At 39.5% G+C, this 19298-nt stretch overlaps 1 protein-coding gene across 10 annotated transcripts in view; it reads right to left on the bottom strand.

Moving 5' to 3' along the window:
* Positions 1-19298, bottom strand: part of CIT (citron rho-interacting serine/threonine kinase) — a 68049-nt gene that overhangs the window by 25417 nt on the left and 23334 nt on the right. For 6 of the 10 annotated variants that reach the window (XM_059863508.1, XM_059863512.1, XM_059863513.1 and 3 more), the window contains 11 exons: positions 17871-17990; positions 14197-14367; positions 13906-13965; positions 13303-13356; positions 12022-12162; positions 11533-11658; positions 8529-8624; positions 6707-6823; positions 6166-6275; positions 3515-3689; positions 2094-2291 (listed from right to left, as the gene is read on the bottom strand). In XM_059863508.1, coding sequence (XP_059719491.1) covers positions 2094-2291; positions 3515-3689; positions 6166-6275; positions 6707-6823; positions 8529-8624; positions 11533-11658; positions 12022-12162; positions 13303-13356; positions 13906-13965; positions 14197-14367; positions 17871-17990 — 1368 coding nt within the window. The remainder of the gene's footprint in view (positions 1-2093; positions 2292-3514; positions 3690-6165; positions 6276-6706; positions 6824-8528; positions 8625-11532; positions 11659-12021; positions 12163-13302; positions 13357-13905; positions 13966-14196; positions 14368-17870; positions 17991-19298) is intronic. The other 4 variants (XM_059863511.1, XM_059863514.1, XM_059863515.1 and 1 more) reach the window with 1 other exon arrangement.

Below are 19298 nucleotides of genomic sequence, written 5' to 3'. Positions count from 1 at the left end.
TTGGAAGGCAGATGCTGCAGGCTATGAAAGCACTTTGTAGTGGCAAAGGACTGATTAGCAAAAGTCCCATCCTATTTAATCAAAATACACCTCTGCTCCCAACTCTGAAGTGCTTTAGGAAAATGTACAAGCTCAAGAATGGAATTATGTACCAGGTTCCATCTGAAATGGGCACCAGAAGACTTGTTGATCCCATGTTAAGTTTTTACATTCTTGACATTTTAATTTGAGTTGGTTTCATTTCTGTATCCCGATTGGTGTTTCATAGAAAATAAACACTGCACACAATTCAATGCTTGCAAAGAAAAACTATAGTGATGTATAATGCAAGCAACCCCAGCCAGCTCTGCCAATCTACCTGAATCCTACCATAAAGTCACATTTAAGCCCTAGCCTCTCTAAAAAGCAGTGATAAAACATAATAATCAATTCTTTGGAGGACAGCATCTAAAGTACAGAAAAGTTCATATTAAAGAATGCAGTATTGCATGCACCATTTTTATCCCCTAATTTACAAGCAAAGCATGACAAAGCAAAAAGTTCTTGTTTCAGCCTCATGGCCTCTCTCAAAATTCAAAGTGATTTAACAAGTATCTAATGTCATGTGCTATCTGAAAACTTAACAAAGGAAAGGTTACTGCTCAAGCACATCCAGCCACCTTTCTTCATTCAGAATATTTTCCTTAGAGCCAAGAGACTAAACAGGAAAAAAAAAATGTTCAGCAGAAGTCAAATATGAGAGCTTAAAAGCTATCTTACCACAACAGGCAATGTGAGAAATAAAAGTAGGTAAAAAACTCCATGACAGGATTAGCCCCAAGCCTGCTTGGCTGGGCTGTCTGACAGCAGCTGGTCCAGCACTACCAGTTTGCCCCATTAACTGGAGCAATAACTGAGTGAACACAGGTCATGAATATTCATCTGTTTCACTGCTGGGACAGGATCCCAAGTGCATTGCCAGCCCCCTGGCAGTGATAGTGGCTGTTATGCAAAGCTTTCAGCTGGGAAGGGACTGCCTCAGTTCTGAGCAACAAGAACCCAATGCCATTTCTATTCAGTTATTCTTAAGCCTCGATGCTGTTGCTGCACTTGCCCAGCCTGTGCCCACTTTGGAACTGAGAGAATGGTTCTGCCATTCATCTACCCAAAGCATCAGCATAATACCTGCCCCCGTGCCAGCTGAGCCCCCCTCCCCTCCCAAAAACCAGCAATGGCAGCAATATTCAAACAGTTCTTTGATTAAATGCCACTGGAGCACAAGAATGCACATTTCCAACACTTCCAAATCACAGGATTTGAAGGTCATTACAGGCTGCTGCTCAAGGGGGGGTTAGCTGGTAGCAGGTCAAACTCTCTACCCGCAACCCTGGGAATCTTTTGTGGAGGAAATATTTCTTAGAATCAATCAGTTTGAAAGCATCCTTTGTGCTCAAGAGACAGCAACCAGCAGCATATAATCTAGAACTCCATTTACAGGGGTTGGGGTGGAAGAGGGTAGCAGGACTTGAACTTCGTTTTCCTTTCTATCACTCACACACCTCACCAGACACACATGACAATTTTTCTTGAAATTAGCTTTGGAATAAAATTCTGTGTTAGAAGACTCTCCCTAGGAATTTGGTGGGAGAATTATGGTATATATACACCCCTGAATTTGGTATATATACCCCTGAATAAGTATCCTCAAAGCAGGGTAACTGATAGGAAAAAAAAAAAAAATCATCAAAACATTTATGACCATCAAGTACTTTCAAACTCATAAGCTATAATTTAAATAAGTAAATCACAGAGTTAAACTCCTAACAATACCAATTTCAGATGCAACTTTCACCTCAAAACAAAAGTAATGATGCTCCTACAAGCCATCAGTCAGTTTAGGCAGCAATGAACCATTACTCAGAAGTATTCAAATGGTTAAAGGTAAAATTTGACATTTTAGCCATTCATGCCTCTATCAACACAAGGCACAATTCATACCCATTTCTGAAAATTAAAAGTTAGATCACATAAATTCCTTTTAACCTCTTTATGAAACATGCATCTACATAACTCTAGTGTGTATCTGCAGCTCACAGGACAAGTTCCAGGCTCACCGTGAGGGCTTGGATCTCCTCCTCTGCCTCGGCCGTGGTCTCCTCCAGCTCGGTCTTGGCCTCGCGGAGCTGGTTCTCCAGGGCTGTCCGTGCAGCCTGCAGCCCAGTGATCTGGGATTCCCTCTCCTGCAGGGTCAGCTGCAGCTCTGTCAGCTGCCTCTTCAGCTCCAGCTTTTGTTCTTCGTGCTCTAGGCTAACCTGGAGAAAGTCACAGTAGTACCCAAATGTTACTAACAAAGACATGACAGGCAATGGAGTCTTGTTTCAGAGCCCGCTTTAAGATGCCATTGCCACATCTGTTCCCAAAATCACATCCTGACAGACTGCTTAAGGCACTGAGAAATCAAGGACACAGCTTTGTTTACTCCCTAAAATCTATGCACAAAAATAGTTCCAGCTGAAACTCAAACATATCAAACATTAATATAAAATGTTGAAGTAGTTTGTGATGAACTTCCTTCACTGAAGCTAAGAGTCTCTAAGGATCTTTATTTGGGAATCTCTGGGCATGCATTACATGCATTTTGCAATTGACTTCCATGTTTCATCTTCCCTTCAGATTCCTTTTATAGAAACCCACCAGCTCATCTGGCTCTGGGTTTACCTGAATGGCTTCTGATGAAGGTTTTCTTGCAGCACACAGGGATAAACATGTCACTCCAGGGATAAGAAATAAACAACCAAAACAGATCTCAGTGTTCAGAATCAATTCCAAACCTTAGCACCTTCTTCAGGCTGCCTGCTATCCCAAGGGAATCTGTCTGTTGTGCTTGAGATGTGTGACAAGGCTGTCAGAAACCTTACACTGGTCTCAGTCAGCCTCTGGCCAAAGTAGGACAGGTTGGTTGTTCAACAGCCTTAGCTGAAGGTAAAATTTCAGCCTTAGCTGCAAATTAGTGGACTGAGACTGGAGAAGATTTTGTAGAACCAAACTAGTTAATACAACATTAAAACTGAAGCACAGCTCACAGATCTTTTAAGAGTATATTTCCATATAACTGTTAGGTTTTCTTTCCAGAAAACTGTGAAAATGGTGCATGGAGCAGCAGTTCCTTTTTTCTTACAGCAATTCTGCTGTGTCCTTTGCTTTCTAAGCTGTAGACTCTAAGGCTACAGGTTATCTGTCTGGTCATTGTACATTGCTGAGCTATTATTCTCTACCCAGACAATATTAAAAGGGTATTGTACAAACAAACACAGAAATGGAATTCTGAAAAGGCAAGATGATCTAAAAGCTCAGATTCAGCATGACAAGTCCTGAATACTTCCATTTATCTCCTTTTAATGAGCTTTTTAATTTTTGTATTTACTAGAACACTTTCAAATACCACTACAAGAAGTTAATTCTAGTTCTCACTGTATTGACAAAATGGGGTGCATTTAGGAAAGTTTGTTGAGAGGGATTAGAGCCATGTTTCCACCTCTCTCAGCCGTGTCTCCAACTCCAGCAGGCGGTTCTTGTCAGTGTGATCTTGGTGACTCATCTTCTCCAATTGTTCTTCTAATTTTCGATTCTGGGCCTCCAACTTTCCAGCTTGTGTTTCCAAGTAGAACTTCTGTTGCCTCAGCTCTGAAATCATCTCCTCTTGGGCTTTCCTGATAGGGGAAATGCACAAGTGACAAACCCGAAACGCCCTTAACATGTGTCCTTCCACTGGGGTCAGGTCAGGAAAACACAAGTTTGCTGGGAAGTAGAACAGTTAAAGTTCATGGCTTAAATTCTACATCCCAGCTAAAAAGAAAAAATTTTAATGTATTCATCAACATATGCCCAGAGCACTAAAATTCCATATTTCCATATTTGTCACATGTTTTTCTATAGGGGAAGAATAAATTCTGAGAGTTGCTTTCTCAGAGTGTATTTCCATGAGACAAGAGGAACCCCATGCTTTAGGATTGGGAGTAGTGTGTTGGGGGCTTTTGAAAGTTGTAATGGACATAGAACTTGACCTACACTGAAGTGAAGCTTTTGCTGTCTCTGATCAAAGTCTTAATCCACAAACTGAACAAAAATAATTACTTGTTCTCATAAGAATTTTGAGAGCTGGCAATTATTAATTATTATCATGTGAAATAGACACTCAAAAAAAAAAAAAGTCTTTCTGCATTATTTACAGTTCCTGGAATTATCATGCATTGGAAAATTCTGCCTCGTAGAGTGCTTTCTACTTAGAAGCCTCACAAAGCTCTACATATATTAATGAATTAATATTTTAAGAAGTTCACTGTGAGATAAGCTGTTATTAATCCTATCCCAGAGAAATTATGTGGGTTGCCCAAGATCAAATAGGAAGACTTAACAAAACTAAAAATAGGACTTAAGTCTTCTGACTCACATTTGTGTGCATTGCAAGCAAAACCACCCTTTGCCCTCTCTGTTTTTTTAATTTACCTCTACAGATTATTGTCAGCCAGAACTGCCAAATGGTGTTATTTCATTTCCTGCTGTTTACTGGGCTATCTTCTCAGGAACCTGATAATCATTGGTTTCCTCAGATACTGCTGGAACAAAAGCTTGCAGAGCTCCCCTCTCCTCTGAAGAGTTTAATCACTAGCTCTCCTCTTGATGCATGCTCAGATTAGCTGCAGCTTTTGTGGGTTCAAAATGCAGTCCAACAACAATTTATACATTTTCAACAGCCCAATTCACAAAATAAGCACAAATTCATTAACTAACTGCATGCATAATTAAGCAATTTTCTCTCAAAATGTTGCTAATTCTGTACTGTCTCCTACCAATCCTGCAAAGTTCAGCATTTGACAAGATGTCTCTCAATAATCTAGTTTAAATTGTATGTTAAAACATTATTACATGTTTTTCTTGTTTCCTGTGGCTCTCCAGTCAAGGATATGGCTCCCAGAGGATGCTTTAAGTCCTTAAACTCAGTTCAGCACCCATGACTGAGACATTCAACCTTCCATACACTAAAGAGCTCCACCTCGAGATATTTCTGTTTTATTTTAGACTGAAGGTAAGTTATGGCTTTTGTTGCCTCAACAAACTCCCTGGGTGATTAACTGGAGGTCATCTGGAGCATTAAACAACATAATTAAGTTCCTCAGTTATTTCTGTGAATATTTTTGGCTGCTAAGGCTGAAATAAATTGCAAGATATTTGAAATGCAATGAAAATTGGAGCCATTACATATCTGGAGGCATAATGACCACAAAAAAGGACTGAAATCAAAGCAAGTCTTTGCCAAAACTCATCCTTGTCTGATTCTATTCAATATTAGAGGTGAATCTATCCAAGTGCTTCCCACAAAGGCACTGCCTGATGTTGGATCCAGCAGCTGATGGACACTGTAACCTTTGTGCAAACCAAGCTGGTGAATCTCTGAACCCAGTAAGGGCAAATACTCTCTTAACCCTGCCCTGCAGGAGGTATCAAACAACCCATGCTTTTGCTACACTTGAAGCAGAACACCTCTAAGTCATTTATGAAGGAAAAACAACCTTGTAAGGATAAGGAATCTCAGCTAAAATCCAAAGAAAAATAAAGTTTGGGCAGACAAAAGGATAAGGAACAGAAGAATTCAAAAGCATGCAGAGAAATTCTTGGCTTAAATATCTAGTGTTCTTCCTTGTCTTCTCACCCATCAAGGCATGATGGAATGTTTGTGAGTGAAGAGTGTTTAATGTTTTCAATTTCAAAATCATGTGTCAGGGGAACTGAGTAAAATATAAATCTATTAGCACTGTTTATGTTTAAAGAAGGAATGTATGCTTCTCCAGGGGTATTTTAGACATAAAATTATTAGTATTCATTTAATATATCTGGCAAACCTACATAAATCACCTGCCTTAGGAAATGCTCCAAAGTAAACACTGTAATACAAACCAATTTTCCCAGACATGTTGGAGAAAACACAAAATACAAAGCGAGCCCCAACTATTTGAAGAAGGGAGCATATTTTTGAAAGGCTATCAGTGAAAAACAAGCAGGGAGCAGAGCAGGCCTGCAAAACAGAGCCACTTTTACATGGTGAATCAGAGAATCACTTCAATTGGCAAAGGCTTTAAGGTCATCTTCCTGAGACCTGTTCAGCAGGGACAGAGCTGCCACACTTACATGTTCCTCTGGGTAAAGAGGCTGCTGTTTGCTGCCAGTTTGTTGGCCTCAGACAATTCCACAATTCTCTGCTCCAGTGATCTGATCTTGGAATCCATTGCATTGATCATCTGAAACACAGCAGTGAGCCTTTGAGACTGCACAATGCGACCAGTTACAAAAATCAAATTTATTTAAAAATCTGAACATTTTCCAGAAACAAAAAAGAATGAAAAGAAAACTGATGGCCAAAATGAGCAACACAAATGCAATTACTGAAGCTATTTGCAGCTGCTTCCTACTGCTTTAATGTTAGGAAAAAGCAACCATTCAAGGCCCAAAATGAGGGGTACACAAAGCTGCATGGCTTTTTTTAAGGAAATATTCTTGAAGACACTCTGAATTTTTTTAAAAATGTCTCTTAAAATTCATATTAATCAATTAACTTCCTTCAAAGCAGCTCAGCAGCACTACAGATCCTCAAACAAGATTATCTTGCTTGAAATCAGCTTTAGAAAGCTACTCTTCAACCAGCTTTGATTTCCAGCTCAACACCACATACCGCCTTCTGTTCAGCCAGGACTTTGCATTTCTCACGTGCTTCTTCTTCATGTCTTCTGAGCATATTCTCAAGTGCTTCCTTATCTGCAAGATCCTTCTTCATCTGATTTTCCAACACCTAAATGAAGACATTTCTTTTGTCTAAATTATATCTGTTTCACTGGGCAAAGGGCAAGCAGAAAGAAAATCATCAATATAGATTTTTTTTAGTGAGCAATTGGTCATATCTCAAGCAAAATTAAATCCATGATGCAATTGCATGAAATCCATGGAAGAGCAAACTCCAAAAAGAGCACTCTCTCAGTTATCTCTGAAGACTGAATTTAACAATAAGATTTTATAGAGATATGGAGATACTGTAGGTATTTTATTTATTGAGTTATATAAACTGTGTTCAATAATTGTTCCAGCCTAATGCAACAGGAACACAGAAAAGCCTCTCTACCCCAATATGTGCAGCTGAAGAGATAGGAAAGTGCCCATCCTTTGGCTGCCCTACCAACATGGCTCACAATTTGTGGGTTCCATAGGTATGGATGAGAAGGCAACTGAGACCACATGAATTCTTCCAGTCAGAGACAAAAATCTAACAGCAAAGTGAAAAACTTCTTTTTGTGGCACAAATAGTTGCCATTGGGAACAGGACTGAAGTAATGAATTGCTACATTTTTCTAGAAATGCATGTTGTGTATGTATGACCAGAGTTATAAATCAATTGTGAAACTGAAGGTCTCTTCCTTCAATAAAAAGTTTATCAAAGGCACAAATTCTGGACACCACAGGAGAGTTGTTACTTTTCCAGTTACAAAAACTCCATGTCCTGTTTTATTCCTTTGAACACCTTTCACCTGGCTTCCTGATTTCTCCTATTAAACCCTACATCATTGGGCCCCATAATACACCAGTTCTCTTTTTATTTTTTCCAATGTTTATCCTCTTTTCCAGATTTTATATCACCACTTATTTTTCAACATCTACATCTGATCTTCCTGCTTTCTATCACTCTCCTCTCATTACTGATAACCACATGCTCTGATCTGCCAGCAAATTTTACTTGTTTTTTTCTTCATATTTCTCCCACAGAAATTTCTTCTCTCCTCTTAAATACTACATCCTCTCACATTTCAGCAAAAATGTAGAATTAAAGTATTAGATAAATGTACAAGATGAAGACTGTTTCTACTGAGAATAATTTGTTCTTATGAAAGATTCTTACAAAATGAATTTACTGGCTGTTATATTGCAAGCTCTTTAGAAAAATCCTTAGCCAGTGCACATACTCCTATTTGCCAGCTTGTTTTCCCTAATTTTAGACGGTGTCTATTTCTAACTGTTTGTTAATGCTGCCCTGGAAAAGACAAAAACAAAGTGGGTGGTTTCTGTGGCTTTTTGGCAGATGTTCCAGCTCCAAGATGGAATTTCAGAAATGGTCTACTATTTGCTGCATTTAAAACGTGCAGGTAGGCTGAGTGAACACTCACAGAAAATCAGTGGGAACTGAAAGCTTCTTCAGGGTGTGAGATCCAACAGCATTAACTAAAGTATTATTTAGGCATCAAAAGTCAAATTACAACCAACAAATGCTTTCCTGTAGTTCTGGCTTCAAATGCTACCTCTCCTAATCCAGTGCCACAGACAGATAAGGTACAATGGCAGAAAAAATAGGAGGAAACTGATTTATGTTCCACTAAGCTCCCTCAGCATTGCAGCAATGGCAACAAGAAGGCAACTCACAAGACAAAGCAATCAGAACCTAAAGGCAACTGTTTTTCCCTGAACTCATTCTACCCACAAAAGCTTGTAGGAAGATAAGATATTTTTACTTTGAGTTTCTCCTCATAGAATTGTTCCTTCTGTTTCAGCTGCAACTCCAGATGTTGTGCTGCAATCTGAGCCTCACGGTGCTTCTCCTCCAGCTCCTAAAAGCAGCAAAAAATCATATTCAGACACAAGGAAATGATAGCTGCTGTGAATATGTGTTACACAGGTACCAAACATTCATTCTCTTTTTTTAAGGCTTCACACTATAAAAATCCCAAGTCCAGGGCTGTCATGGTAAAAAAAAAAAAAAAAAAAAAAAAAAAGGCATTATGAACATTATCAACTTTTAGTTTCCATATTGCTGCTGACCCATCTACTGCAGAGTGGGAACATTGCTAAGGACAAGGATTTCTACTTCCATGGTAAGAATCTCCATCTCCCAGTAAAATATACCCGAAGATAGGCCAAGGACATTTGGTGAAAACACATAGTTATAAACATTTCATAGCTGCAGTGGCATCACAGGAAGTTCAGATCTATTTTTAACAAGGTCTCACTTGTTTTCTTACAGCAGACCTCAATAACGGGGTACTGCTGTCTGGGCTTTTCATTCTGCATTCAGAGGGGGAATAGCATTTACTTTGCTCTATTCCTTGGACAAATGTTGTCAGAAATGCTATTTATAAATGGCTTCAAAAATGAAAAGTGCAGGATGCAATATATGTGGTGGAACATACCAGAATCTTTCTAGCCTCTTTATTTCAAATCAGATAGTTTCAGCCATGCACAGTAAGGACTTAAATAATTTGTATTTCATAAATCAGCTGTTTCTGCAGTCTGACTATAATATTTGGGGTTTATCTATAATCACCTTTCAACAGGACACTTCTCAAGAGCCAAGCTTACAACTTTATGCTCATTTATTGTCATGTTTGTCATTCCAACAATTTCCTTAGAACAGGAGCAGGTCCAGGTCTGTCATTCACTACCACTGGGCTGACTCTTGCATAGACAGGTTCGGGTACTGAGGTACATCTGTCTGCCCTCATTACTGCACAGAACAGGAAAATTTCCCAATATCTGTGTGTGTTTTAGTACTTTACATAGTATTTTGATGTGCTTTTTCCTGATCTTCCTCATCTTGTAGGCTTTTTGCTCCAGTAATTGCAATAGACCTCCTTTTCCAGAAGTGAGAATCAAAGAGGAGGTTCACCAAAAGTAGGTCATCAACAGTGCCTAGTCCCTGACACTCCTGCATGGAATGGAGATTGCTGCTTTTTGCAATTGAAATATGTCTCCCAGCAACAAGAGGGACAACTCACCTCCTCCAGAAACCCACACGTTTCAGGTCCTGGCAGAGAATCAGACAACCAGATCAGCAGCAGCTTCAAAGCTCCCAGCATCAGACTGCTCATATTGTAGCAGGAGCTTCACCAGTTCCTGCAGTGGCACTTAACAGCCAGTGTGGGCTTAAAAAGGTAATCTCTCACCATTCCTGCTCTCACTCAGTATTCTCTATGTAGCATTGACTTTGTTACTGGCATCACAGCAATGATCTGCACTTTCAGGCAGGCAGAATTATCTTCTCTACTTGTTTCTTACTTCTTCATTAGTTCCTTACAGACAGATGAGCAGGTACTTCTCAGGTACTGCCACGTGAGTGTACATGAAAATCATGCCTCTGTTCAATCATTTCCACCTTATTCTATGCAATCCTGGATCTTCAACTCCCCTCTTACCTCTCTATACCAGGAAAAGTCAAAAATGTTTGAAAAGACAACTTGAGGGAAGGTACAGGGTAGGAGTGGAAGAAAAAAAGAATATCAGTACCCTGTGCTCCCAGATCAGTTTCAAGGGACTAGGAAAGATTCTACAGGATTACTTCTTCAATGCCTGTTTGACTTTCTCTATAAAATACCCCTCCAACATTCTGTCAGGACTCCATGGAAACTATCTATAAGAAGAGCTAAGCATATCCCATGGTGTAAAACAATTAGTTGATATTTCTGCCTTCCCTTCCACTTTCTCCTCCACAGAGAACATAATCAAAACCAAGGAACAATCCCCAAATATACACAAGAGGCTTATGAAACAATTCAAAGTTTTACACTATTTCTAAACATAAAGTTGGCTCTCTGCCCAGCACAACCATAGTCTCCCACTTACCATGCACTCCTGCTATCAAAACAATTTGAAAGGAACAGCACTACCAAAGAACTGATTCTACCTTTTCTTGACAGTGCTCAGCATACTGATGTTAAAGTCTATACACCCAGAACAAGCCTGGGTCATCTGTTGACTCCAAATATGTTTAATTTTACATTATTATTTGGCCTTCCTCAGGTCTGTCCAGCTTGGGATTACTATCAGTAAAATGTAATCCTTTTTTTCCTTGTCATATTGGCAACACACAGAGAAAATTCATGAGGAAGGCAAAATAAATTTAATTATTCCAGTATTAAATTATGCTTTCTGTCCCAGGGAAGCAAAATCATTAGAAACACCCTCTGCTTGATTCACTAGAGACTAACATACTAACTTGCCTTAATAGTTTTAACCAGGAAAGAAACAAGAAATTGCCAACAGAGAAGTTATGTGGGTGCAAATGGCTTCCTAACAAATATCTTTGGAGATGAACAGTTTGGATGACAAATTTCTCTCTGCTTCAATATGTAAGCACTTCTAATAGATCTGACCTCTAAATTCCTCTGCAATTTACTTAAAAAGAGAGATGTTTTTGCTGTTGCCATAACCCGCCCTCAGAATGTTTTACCTCTGAAACAATCATGAGGTAAATAATTTAAATATTACCAGGTTGACTGAAAAGTTTTCCCACTGAGATGACTCCAGCTTTGAAGCACTATTAAGACTAAAGGCACAGGAGAGAGTTTGTAACTAGGGGTGCAAATAGTGTTTGAGTACTTAAGCTTTCTGCTGGTACAGGAAACAAATCCCTTTATTCCACAATTTCCATCTCATTCAATGCAATTCTACATCTTCTGATTCTTCCCTACCCCTTTCTTACAAACTCTTACCCTCTAGGTTTCATTTATCACCTCTGCTCACCAGAATTTTTTCTGCCATCTGTTGAATCTGTTGAGATTTAGTTTGAATATCTTCTTTGAGGCGGTTTTCTCTTCGTTCCACAGTCTCCAATCTCTTCACCTGATTCTCCAGAGAATGGCGCCGTTCCTGCAGAGCAATCATGAGCTGCTGGTTAGGCCACCCAACTCTGCACTAGCACAAAGCAAGGAGCAGTTTCTAGAGAAAACAGGCTGAAGCAGTCAATATAAGGCTGGCTTTCATATTTTGAATCCTCATCACACCCTAAATCCCCCAGGCTAACCACATGTCCTTATCCACTCCTCACTGAAAATAAAACTCCTCAGTTTTCCTCCAAGAAATGTTTCTTAATTAAAAATGGCCTAATATCCAACAGCACTTTCCCCTGAAGAATTACTACAGGAATGCTGCTCAGAGCCACCCAGGTGAGGGTTCCTAAACTAAGACACATCTCAATAACTGATTTACTCTGGACAGACACTCTGCACTCACCTCTGCTTCAAGCAACTTTTTCTTCATGCTTTCATTAGAATCTTCCCGGTTCTGCAGTTTCTCCAACTCCTTCTCAGCTCTCTCCTTTGCCTGACGGATATTCTGCAGGAGCTCAGTTGCCTCTGAGCTGGCTTTCACAGCCTGAAGATCAAGAGAGAAGAAAAAAAGTAACATATGAAAAACACACACAAAAATTTGGTGTATAAAAGGTCCAAACTTCAAGATGGTCAACATTCTCAATAAAACCACTACAGAACTTTGGTTTAACAGTTTAAATTAACATGTGCATGAGTCCAAATTTTAACTTCCAAAACATAATTTTGACTTCTAATTCACCAAAAAAATTAAAATCTAAGATACACATGTTTGTTGTGCTATATTGCAAGTTACTTGACTCTACATACTGAAAGTTCAGTCTATCCCAAATTCTTTAAAAGAACTTAGAAAATACTCTTACTGAAGGACAAGGATAATAACCTGTTGGCCTACAGATAATGCCTTGGCATTAATGCAGGTAGAAAAGGAGACAGGAGATTAAAACATGATTGTTTTGAAATATTAGAAGTACTATTTCTATGTAGTTTTGGCCTCCATATTCATGATCATTAACCCTTGAAATAGCCCTCTCTCAGCAGGTGCCAAGTTTGAAAAGCTCAATCAGGGGATTATTATGACAAGCCCTTTCTTTCCTGCTGAAGGATTTCAATAAGAGAAGTTCCCTGACTGTTCTTACAGTGACACCTTAAGTGCCAGACTGACCGTGACAGCAAATCTTACATATTCTGCATCACTTTCAGCAGACATTGATAAGGTATTTTAATTCTGTTGTGAATCCTTATCATTCAACATTTTTGCCGTAAAGATCCTGTGAAGAACTGAACTGTCAAGTCATTAAAGCAGTTTATACTGGGAGACTAAAGCAAGTCCAGCTTGTGTTTTACTAGTGAGCTAAAACAAGCTGAGCCCTTCTTCAGAAGCAAGGGACCAGTGCAATGTCCAGAGCATACCCAAACAGGCCTCTAAATGAGAATTTCTCTACACTACTCCAGTTCTGACTCAGCTTCATTTGTAAAAATAAACACTGTTGACATGTCTCAAGAGCCAAAAGCATATTGAGAGCACCAGTGATTTCAGATACCAGTTCCCACCCCCTTTTCCTTATCATCCCCCATGGTATGACTAATTCTATTTTTGAGGGTAAAACAAAGTGCATCCCTCCTCTTCATTAAGGTTTCACTGGGAAATCTTGTGAAAAACTCACTTTCACCACCCAGTCGTTACCTTTGTCAGCTTTTCCTGCAGCTCCTGGATTTTGGCTTGCTGCTCTGTATTGATCTATAGTTAGATGAAGAGATGGAAGGAAAGAGTCAAAACCAAAGAGGAGAAAATGCTCTTTGCTTATGATACATATATGTTTCAATTCACTTCCCAAAAATCTTGGTTTCCTCCTGTAATCCCAACACACCAAAACACTCCTTGGCAGATCCATTCCCATTTTGCTAACTTCCAGCTGATTTAATATTTTAGTTACCAAGAAGATTGTACAGTGTGAGAACACTCAGAATTCTTTTTGCTTTTCACTTGCTGTTCTTTCTGAGTAAAGAAAACTCTGATGTACCCCCAGCCTGACTCCAAACTCAGATGACACATAACAGCCTGTCTTTGCCTGGCTTTTCAACACAACCCATTGAGAACAGGTTATCCAGAGACAGCTTTAGATCAAAGAAGAGAGAACAGTGAATCACACCAAGATGTCTTAAAACATAAAATGAAAGGGGGTGGGGGCTGTGAGGCCATGCATGCCACTGACTAGCCACTAGTTTGGTTTCTGTGCAAAAAATGAAAGACCCAGGAAGTAAAATCTAGAACACTGAAGTAACATACCTTTTCCAGTTTGGAATACAACTCTCCTGCCTCATTTTTTCCTTGATCTTTAACCTGTAACTTAAATATAAAATACATGAAAATCTCAGGAGAAGCTAAGCTTCTATCCAGTCATCACCTCATGCAATTTAAACACCAGCAGTTACACAAAGTAGAAATCACATCATGAAAAACATGTTGTGTTAGTTGTAGGAACCACGCTAATCTTTGAAGGGCACACCCACAACTGTGTCGAGCAGCACTAGATATTCCAGCAAGCCTCAGCCCCCTCTCCCATGGAGCCTAAACTACCTTTTGCAGTTTGTTGTGGCACTCGGCAGCTTTACGTTTGAACTCCTCGGCTGCCAGGCGGGACTCCCTCAACTCCGACTCGTAGAGATCGCTGCGCCTGCGAGCTGAGATCAGATCCTCTTCCAGCTGATTCATCATCAGCCTCATCTCTTCTACTTGAGCTTGGTATTCCTGTGGTTGGGGTGCAAGGGAAGGAGAAGGGATTACAGTTTAGAGGCAACAGGGGAAATGCTTGGAGCAGCAGATTCCAGAATACTGACTGCAGGCAAGGGATGCACTTAAGAGCATGTAGAAGAAAGGTAAAGTACAAAATAAAACAGTAAAAACTAACTAAAATTACATCCACGGTGTTCTAGTTTGAGTCTTGCCACTTTCAACTCAATACCTCAAAATCAAAGCATTGACTTTTTGAGAGTGCAGGAACACATACATACATCTACATACAAATGATAAAAATTACTTACATTTCTAATTTCTGAAACAGAAATGTGCCTTTGAGTTGATGTCTCTACTAAATGCCCAGATGCTCCCTCAAGATCTATTTTCTCAGGCTGATAACATGACAGTTATCACAGATCTGCACAGCTTGGGTAAAAGGAAAGAAGGAGAAGCAGAGGGGTAGCACACTGTGGCTTGCAGCCATCAGATGTCTCTTGACAGAGTTAAAAAGGATCACATTGCTCAGTATGGGAGACAATCTAAAATCAAATATTATCTTAGAAAAACTATCTAAAACTCAAATTGCTCATAGAAGACATTTGCCTATACAGGCAGAAATAAAGATTCCCCATGTAGGAGACTACAAGACCGGGCATTTGGAAGGGGAAGGTGGGAGAAGAAAAGAACATTTGAATTGACTATCTCAATGAGACTGGGAACTCAAACTGAGACTAGCTCGAGAGATTACTTCACATATTTTCACCAGAAGAAAAGAATTTAATTATGTTTAGCATTTACTAAGTCCTGCAAGTGTGCATTTCATAAAATTCCTCTAAAGCAAAAAAAAACCCCACCAAAAAGCCCTCTCCAAAATCGAAGTGTTTTTTACAAAGCTGAGAACAAGTAGAAAACATGCACATCAAGAGTTAGGAACAAAGATTGTGAAGGACTGACAGTGGGGGAGTCTATCTTTCTTTCCATTTTAATATCTTACAGTATGCCTGACTACCCCCATATTCAGAAGAGTAACTGTCTCGTGACAGAATCAGGTTTGTCATCGCTCCCTCCAGACAGGCAGCGCCTTCAGCTCGATGGGTGACTGCTGAGCACAGACCTTGATGGCCACCCCTCATTCTCCAGCATGCAGATATTGAAAGAAGCCAGACCTTCAGCAGATTGCTTTACTGTCCCTTACAGGGAGCAAAGAATGGCTCCTTGGCTTGTCATCCCAAAAGTGATTCTCCACTTTGTAAGCCAGACAGGGATCTACTCTTTCCAGTCTGTCTCCTATGCAAGGATAATCTTATTTTCTTGCTGGAAAAAAATTAGAGCTTTTTTCCTAATAACTAAGCATGTATTAACTCAAGTATTCTTTTTATACAAATACATATGTGAACAAAAAATGCAGAATGGTTTGAAGGAATAAATGTTCTGCTCAGAAATCATAATTTGTTTAGACTTTCTAAAATACTGGGCTTTTATATCAGCGAACACTCGACCAAAGAATTAAAGGTATGACAATAGTTGCCACTGTTACAATGAGCATTTGGGAAGGGAGGAAAATGGGGAGGGAGAAAAGAAGAAAGAAGAGGAGATAATTAGTAATATTTCAGGTTTTCTTGTTTCATCACATTTGCAAGATTGTCTTTGAATAAGTCCCGAGATAGATCAGAGGAACAGGCCACACCATTCAAGGCAACACAGAACAAACCTCTGGGATATGCATTGCTCAGAGTTCTAAAATACCAAGAGGTATTTAAGCACAGATTACTAGACAAGTTCAGGGCATGTACCTGAAGCAAATCACATCAGGGAACTACACAGACATGAGTGGGGCTTTCAAAAAAATACAGATTCTGATTTTTTGCAAGTTTGTCTGTTAGTACAGTTCTTCATCAAATAACAACCAGAGCACAGTTTAGTTAAAACAAAAAAACAAAACAAAACAAAAACCAAACACACACCCGAAGCAAACAAAAAAACCCACAAACCCACCATGCTCTTCTATCCAAGTACCTGAGGTTAAATTGAACCTACAGCCTTGCCCTGAAAATATCAAATGCCTAATTTTTGGGTTTTGAATCTTCAAAATCTGTTTGCTGTTGATTTGACTCATTCTCTCTCAAGCCTCAGGTTTCCGACAGCAAAACTCTAAGGGTCTCTTCCAACTTCCAGTTCCCTCTGACTTAAAAGTCATGGTTCAAGTCTTTAATGGCCAAGATCCACCTGCTCACGTGAGTCAGCACAAATCTCTCAGCATTTTTGGTTGCAAGGTTCTTGCACACGTGTTTCAGGGAGCTCAGAAGGCTACCACAGACATGAAAGTCTGCAGGACTTATTTGTTGAACTAAGCAGCCTCTTTGTGTCATTGTGAATCTTCACAAGTCAAATTAAGAGATTCTGGGACAAAGTGTTTGATTAAAAATTACTTGCATTATGTTTCCTCTGTTACATTTGTCTGTACTGCCTAAGAATGTGTGGATATTTAAAATCATCAAAAATGTTCCCCATTTCAGCATTTAAAGCAACTTTGCTAGAAAAGCACCAGAAGAGAGAACAGGGAGCTTTAGATCCCTTGTATTACATAAAACAACCACCCAGAAGAATGCTGGGGAAGTCTGTGGAGGCCAGCTACATCCAGAGGGTTGGGTTTGCATTTCATTACTTTTTACATAAGAGCTACTCATGTCTGGAGAATCATTACCAAGGTTTCAGAGCTTCCTTGTCTCAGACTTTGAAATGAGTCAGTTAATGTTTGTAAAGTGCTTTGTAGATGAAAACCAACAGATAATTACAAGGAATTGTTTGAATGCTATAGTAAATTTCAGTTTCTTTTTCTCAATGTAGTATGTTGCTATTAATTCATAAAAGTGAATGGGCTCTCCCTTGCAATGACCACATTTGTCACAATGTTTTCATTTAATTTTGACCTTTTTTTTTTTCTTATGAGCAACTATGTGAATTAGTGAACTTTCAGCATTCCTTGGGTGGAAAAGAAAATTATTCATTTCTACTTTGCAAACAGATCAAATCAGGAAAAAAACCAGGCAATACACATTCTATTTTGAAATGCAATTAAGCATTTTAAACAGTAAGATAAAGAAGAAAAATTTAAAAAAAGACCAACACAAAACTCAGGTTAGCTCATCTCTCTCCCAGGTGAAGATTCATTAACTTGTGACATTTCCATCCCTTAACCATTTAAAATGGATAGGTCATTTCTAGTGCAGCATGTTACTAAAACATTGGAAATTTCTCCTAAACTGATTGTATAGATGAAGTACTTTCAGAACTAGGAAAAGAAAAAGGTGAAGTTTGGAGTTTCTGCTTACTTGTAAAATACACAAGTGGAATTTTGTAGCTTCCTGTATTGTTCAGGAACCCCTGTGAAATCACACAGCTTGGGAGTTATCACAGCCTATCAACACCGAGCGTAATCCTGGCACCAGAGCTAGAACGTGCCAAGAATGCCTATTTGTGGGCAGCCACTCTGCTCCCCAAAGAAGCAGGAATACCTGTTCTTTGATCTCTTGCAGTTTTCGGCTTTGCTCTCTGATATCATGAAGTAGCTGCAGTGCCTTATCATCTTCCTGAGACACCTCCATCCGTGCCTGCTCCAGGCTGCGCTTTAAGCTCTGCAGAAAGCAAAATGTTCAATACACAGGCTTTGGTTTCTCAAATGGTTGTATAATGAAGATCTTTAGTTACACAAATGCCTCCTTGACTGCAGTGAGGCATCAGAAAAATGGAGGCACCAATGATGGAATCCTAATGAAATTCATGGCCAGTGCTGCTCCTATCTGAACAGAAGCAGGCCCATTTTACAAACACTGTTTACTCAACTTAAATCTTAGTTCAACTCTCCACTTCCTCACATCAGGTTTAGAGACAAAAACCAAACACAGATCACAAAAGGCATCCATTATTGACAGCATTTATCTATATTTTATCCAGCACTATTAATTCACAACCTAGATACAATCCTTCAACTTCATGTTACTTACATTTTTCTTGTTGCTGTTAAGTGAGTCAAATGCTTTAATCATTGTTAAATTTCTGTAAGGAACAGAAGAGCTGGGTCTGTATCTCGCCACGTGCCTTACCTCCAAATTTGGAGTCACCAGTGGAGTGGTGCTCCTATCAACTGAGTGTTACTCATCAACAGGAAGATACAAACTGAATTTTCGTTCTTTGCCTAGTAGCATTCAGTACAGGAAAATCACTTGGCCCCATTTTAAGATGTCCTTCCCAACAAACCAAGACATCAGAAATGGTTTTCAATTCTCTGGAACAGAGTATTAGCTGCATTTTTGCTCTTGGTACAAGAGAGGAAACATAATTGTGTATCTAACTGAAAATACAGAGACTATCAACTAGAACGAAAATATCCTCACTGGAATATTGCCAGTGACAACTGGGCAGGCATTCCAGCTCTCTTGAAAAATGATCTCTGAAGACATGGCTTTACAGCCTCATTTTTTTGTTCTACCTGAAAAACAGCACTAGATCTTCCCTGACACTGTTCTGGGGAATGGGATGGGTCTGAACTCAGGACACCACAGATGGAGGCAACACCACTGCTTCCTAATCCTATTTGTTCTGGAAGATTTCCGTCTAGGCACTGATTAGGCCCCATTCTCTTCCGGCTAAGAAACCTTCAAGAAGCACAACCCAGGCATGTTCTAGCACAGCCAGTAAGACAAACATCACAGAGAGTTTCAGCAAGACCAGGACAGTAGTCACTCCTGCATGATCTAAGCACATGACCATGAAACAACATCTGAATAAAACTACCAATCAAGCTTGTGCAAACACTTCAGGGCTCCATGTTCAACAGATATCCTCTCACATAGTATTTTCTCTCCATCAAGTACCCCACTGAAAGCATGATGGAAGAGAAAGACAAAGACCACCAGATTTCAGGCCTTCAGAACTGAAAGGAC

The sequence above is a fragment of the Haemorhous mexicanus genome, chromosome 19 (assembly GCF_027477595.1).
Source record: "Haemorhous mexicanus isolate bHaeMex1 chromosome 19, bHaeMex1.pri, whole genome shotgun sequence".
Classification (NCBI taxonomy): domain Eukaryota; kingdom Metazoa; phylum Chordata; class Aves; order Passeriformes; family Fringillidae; genus Haemorhous; species Haemorhous mexicanus.
This window is presented reverse-complemented; position numbering and strand designations above follow the sequence as displayed.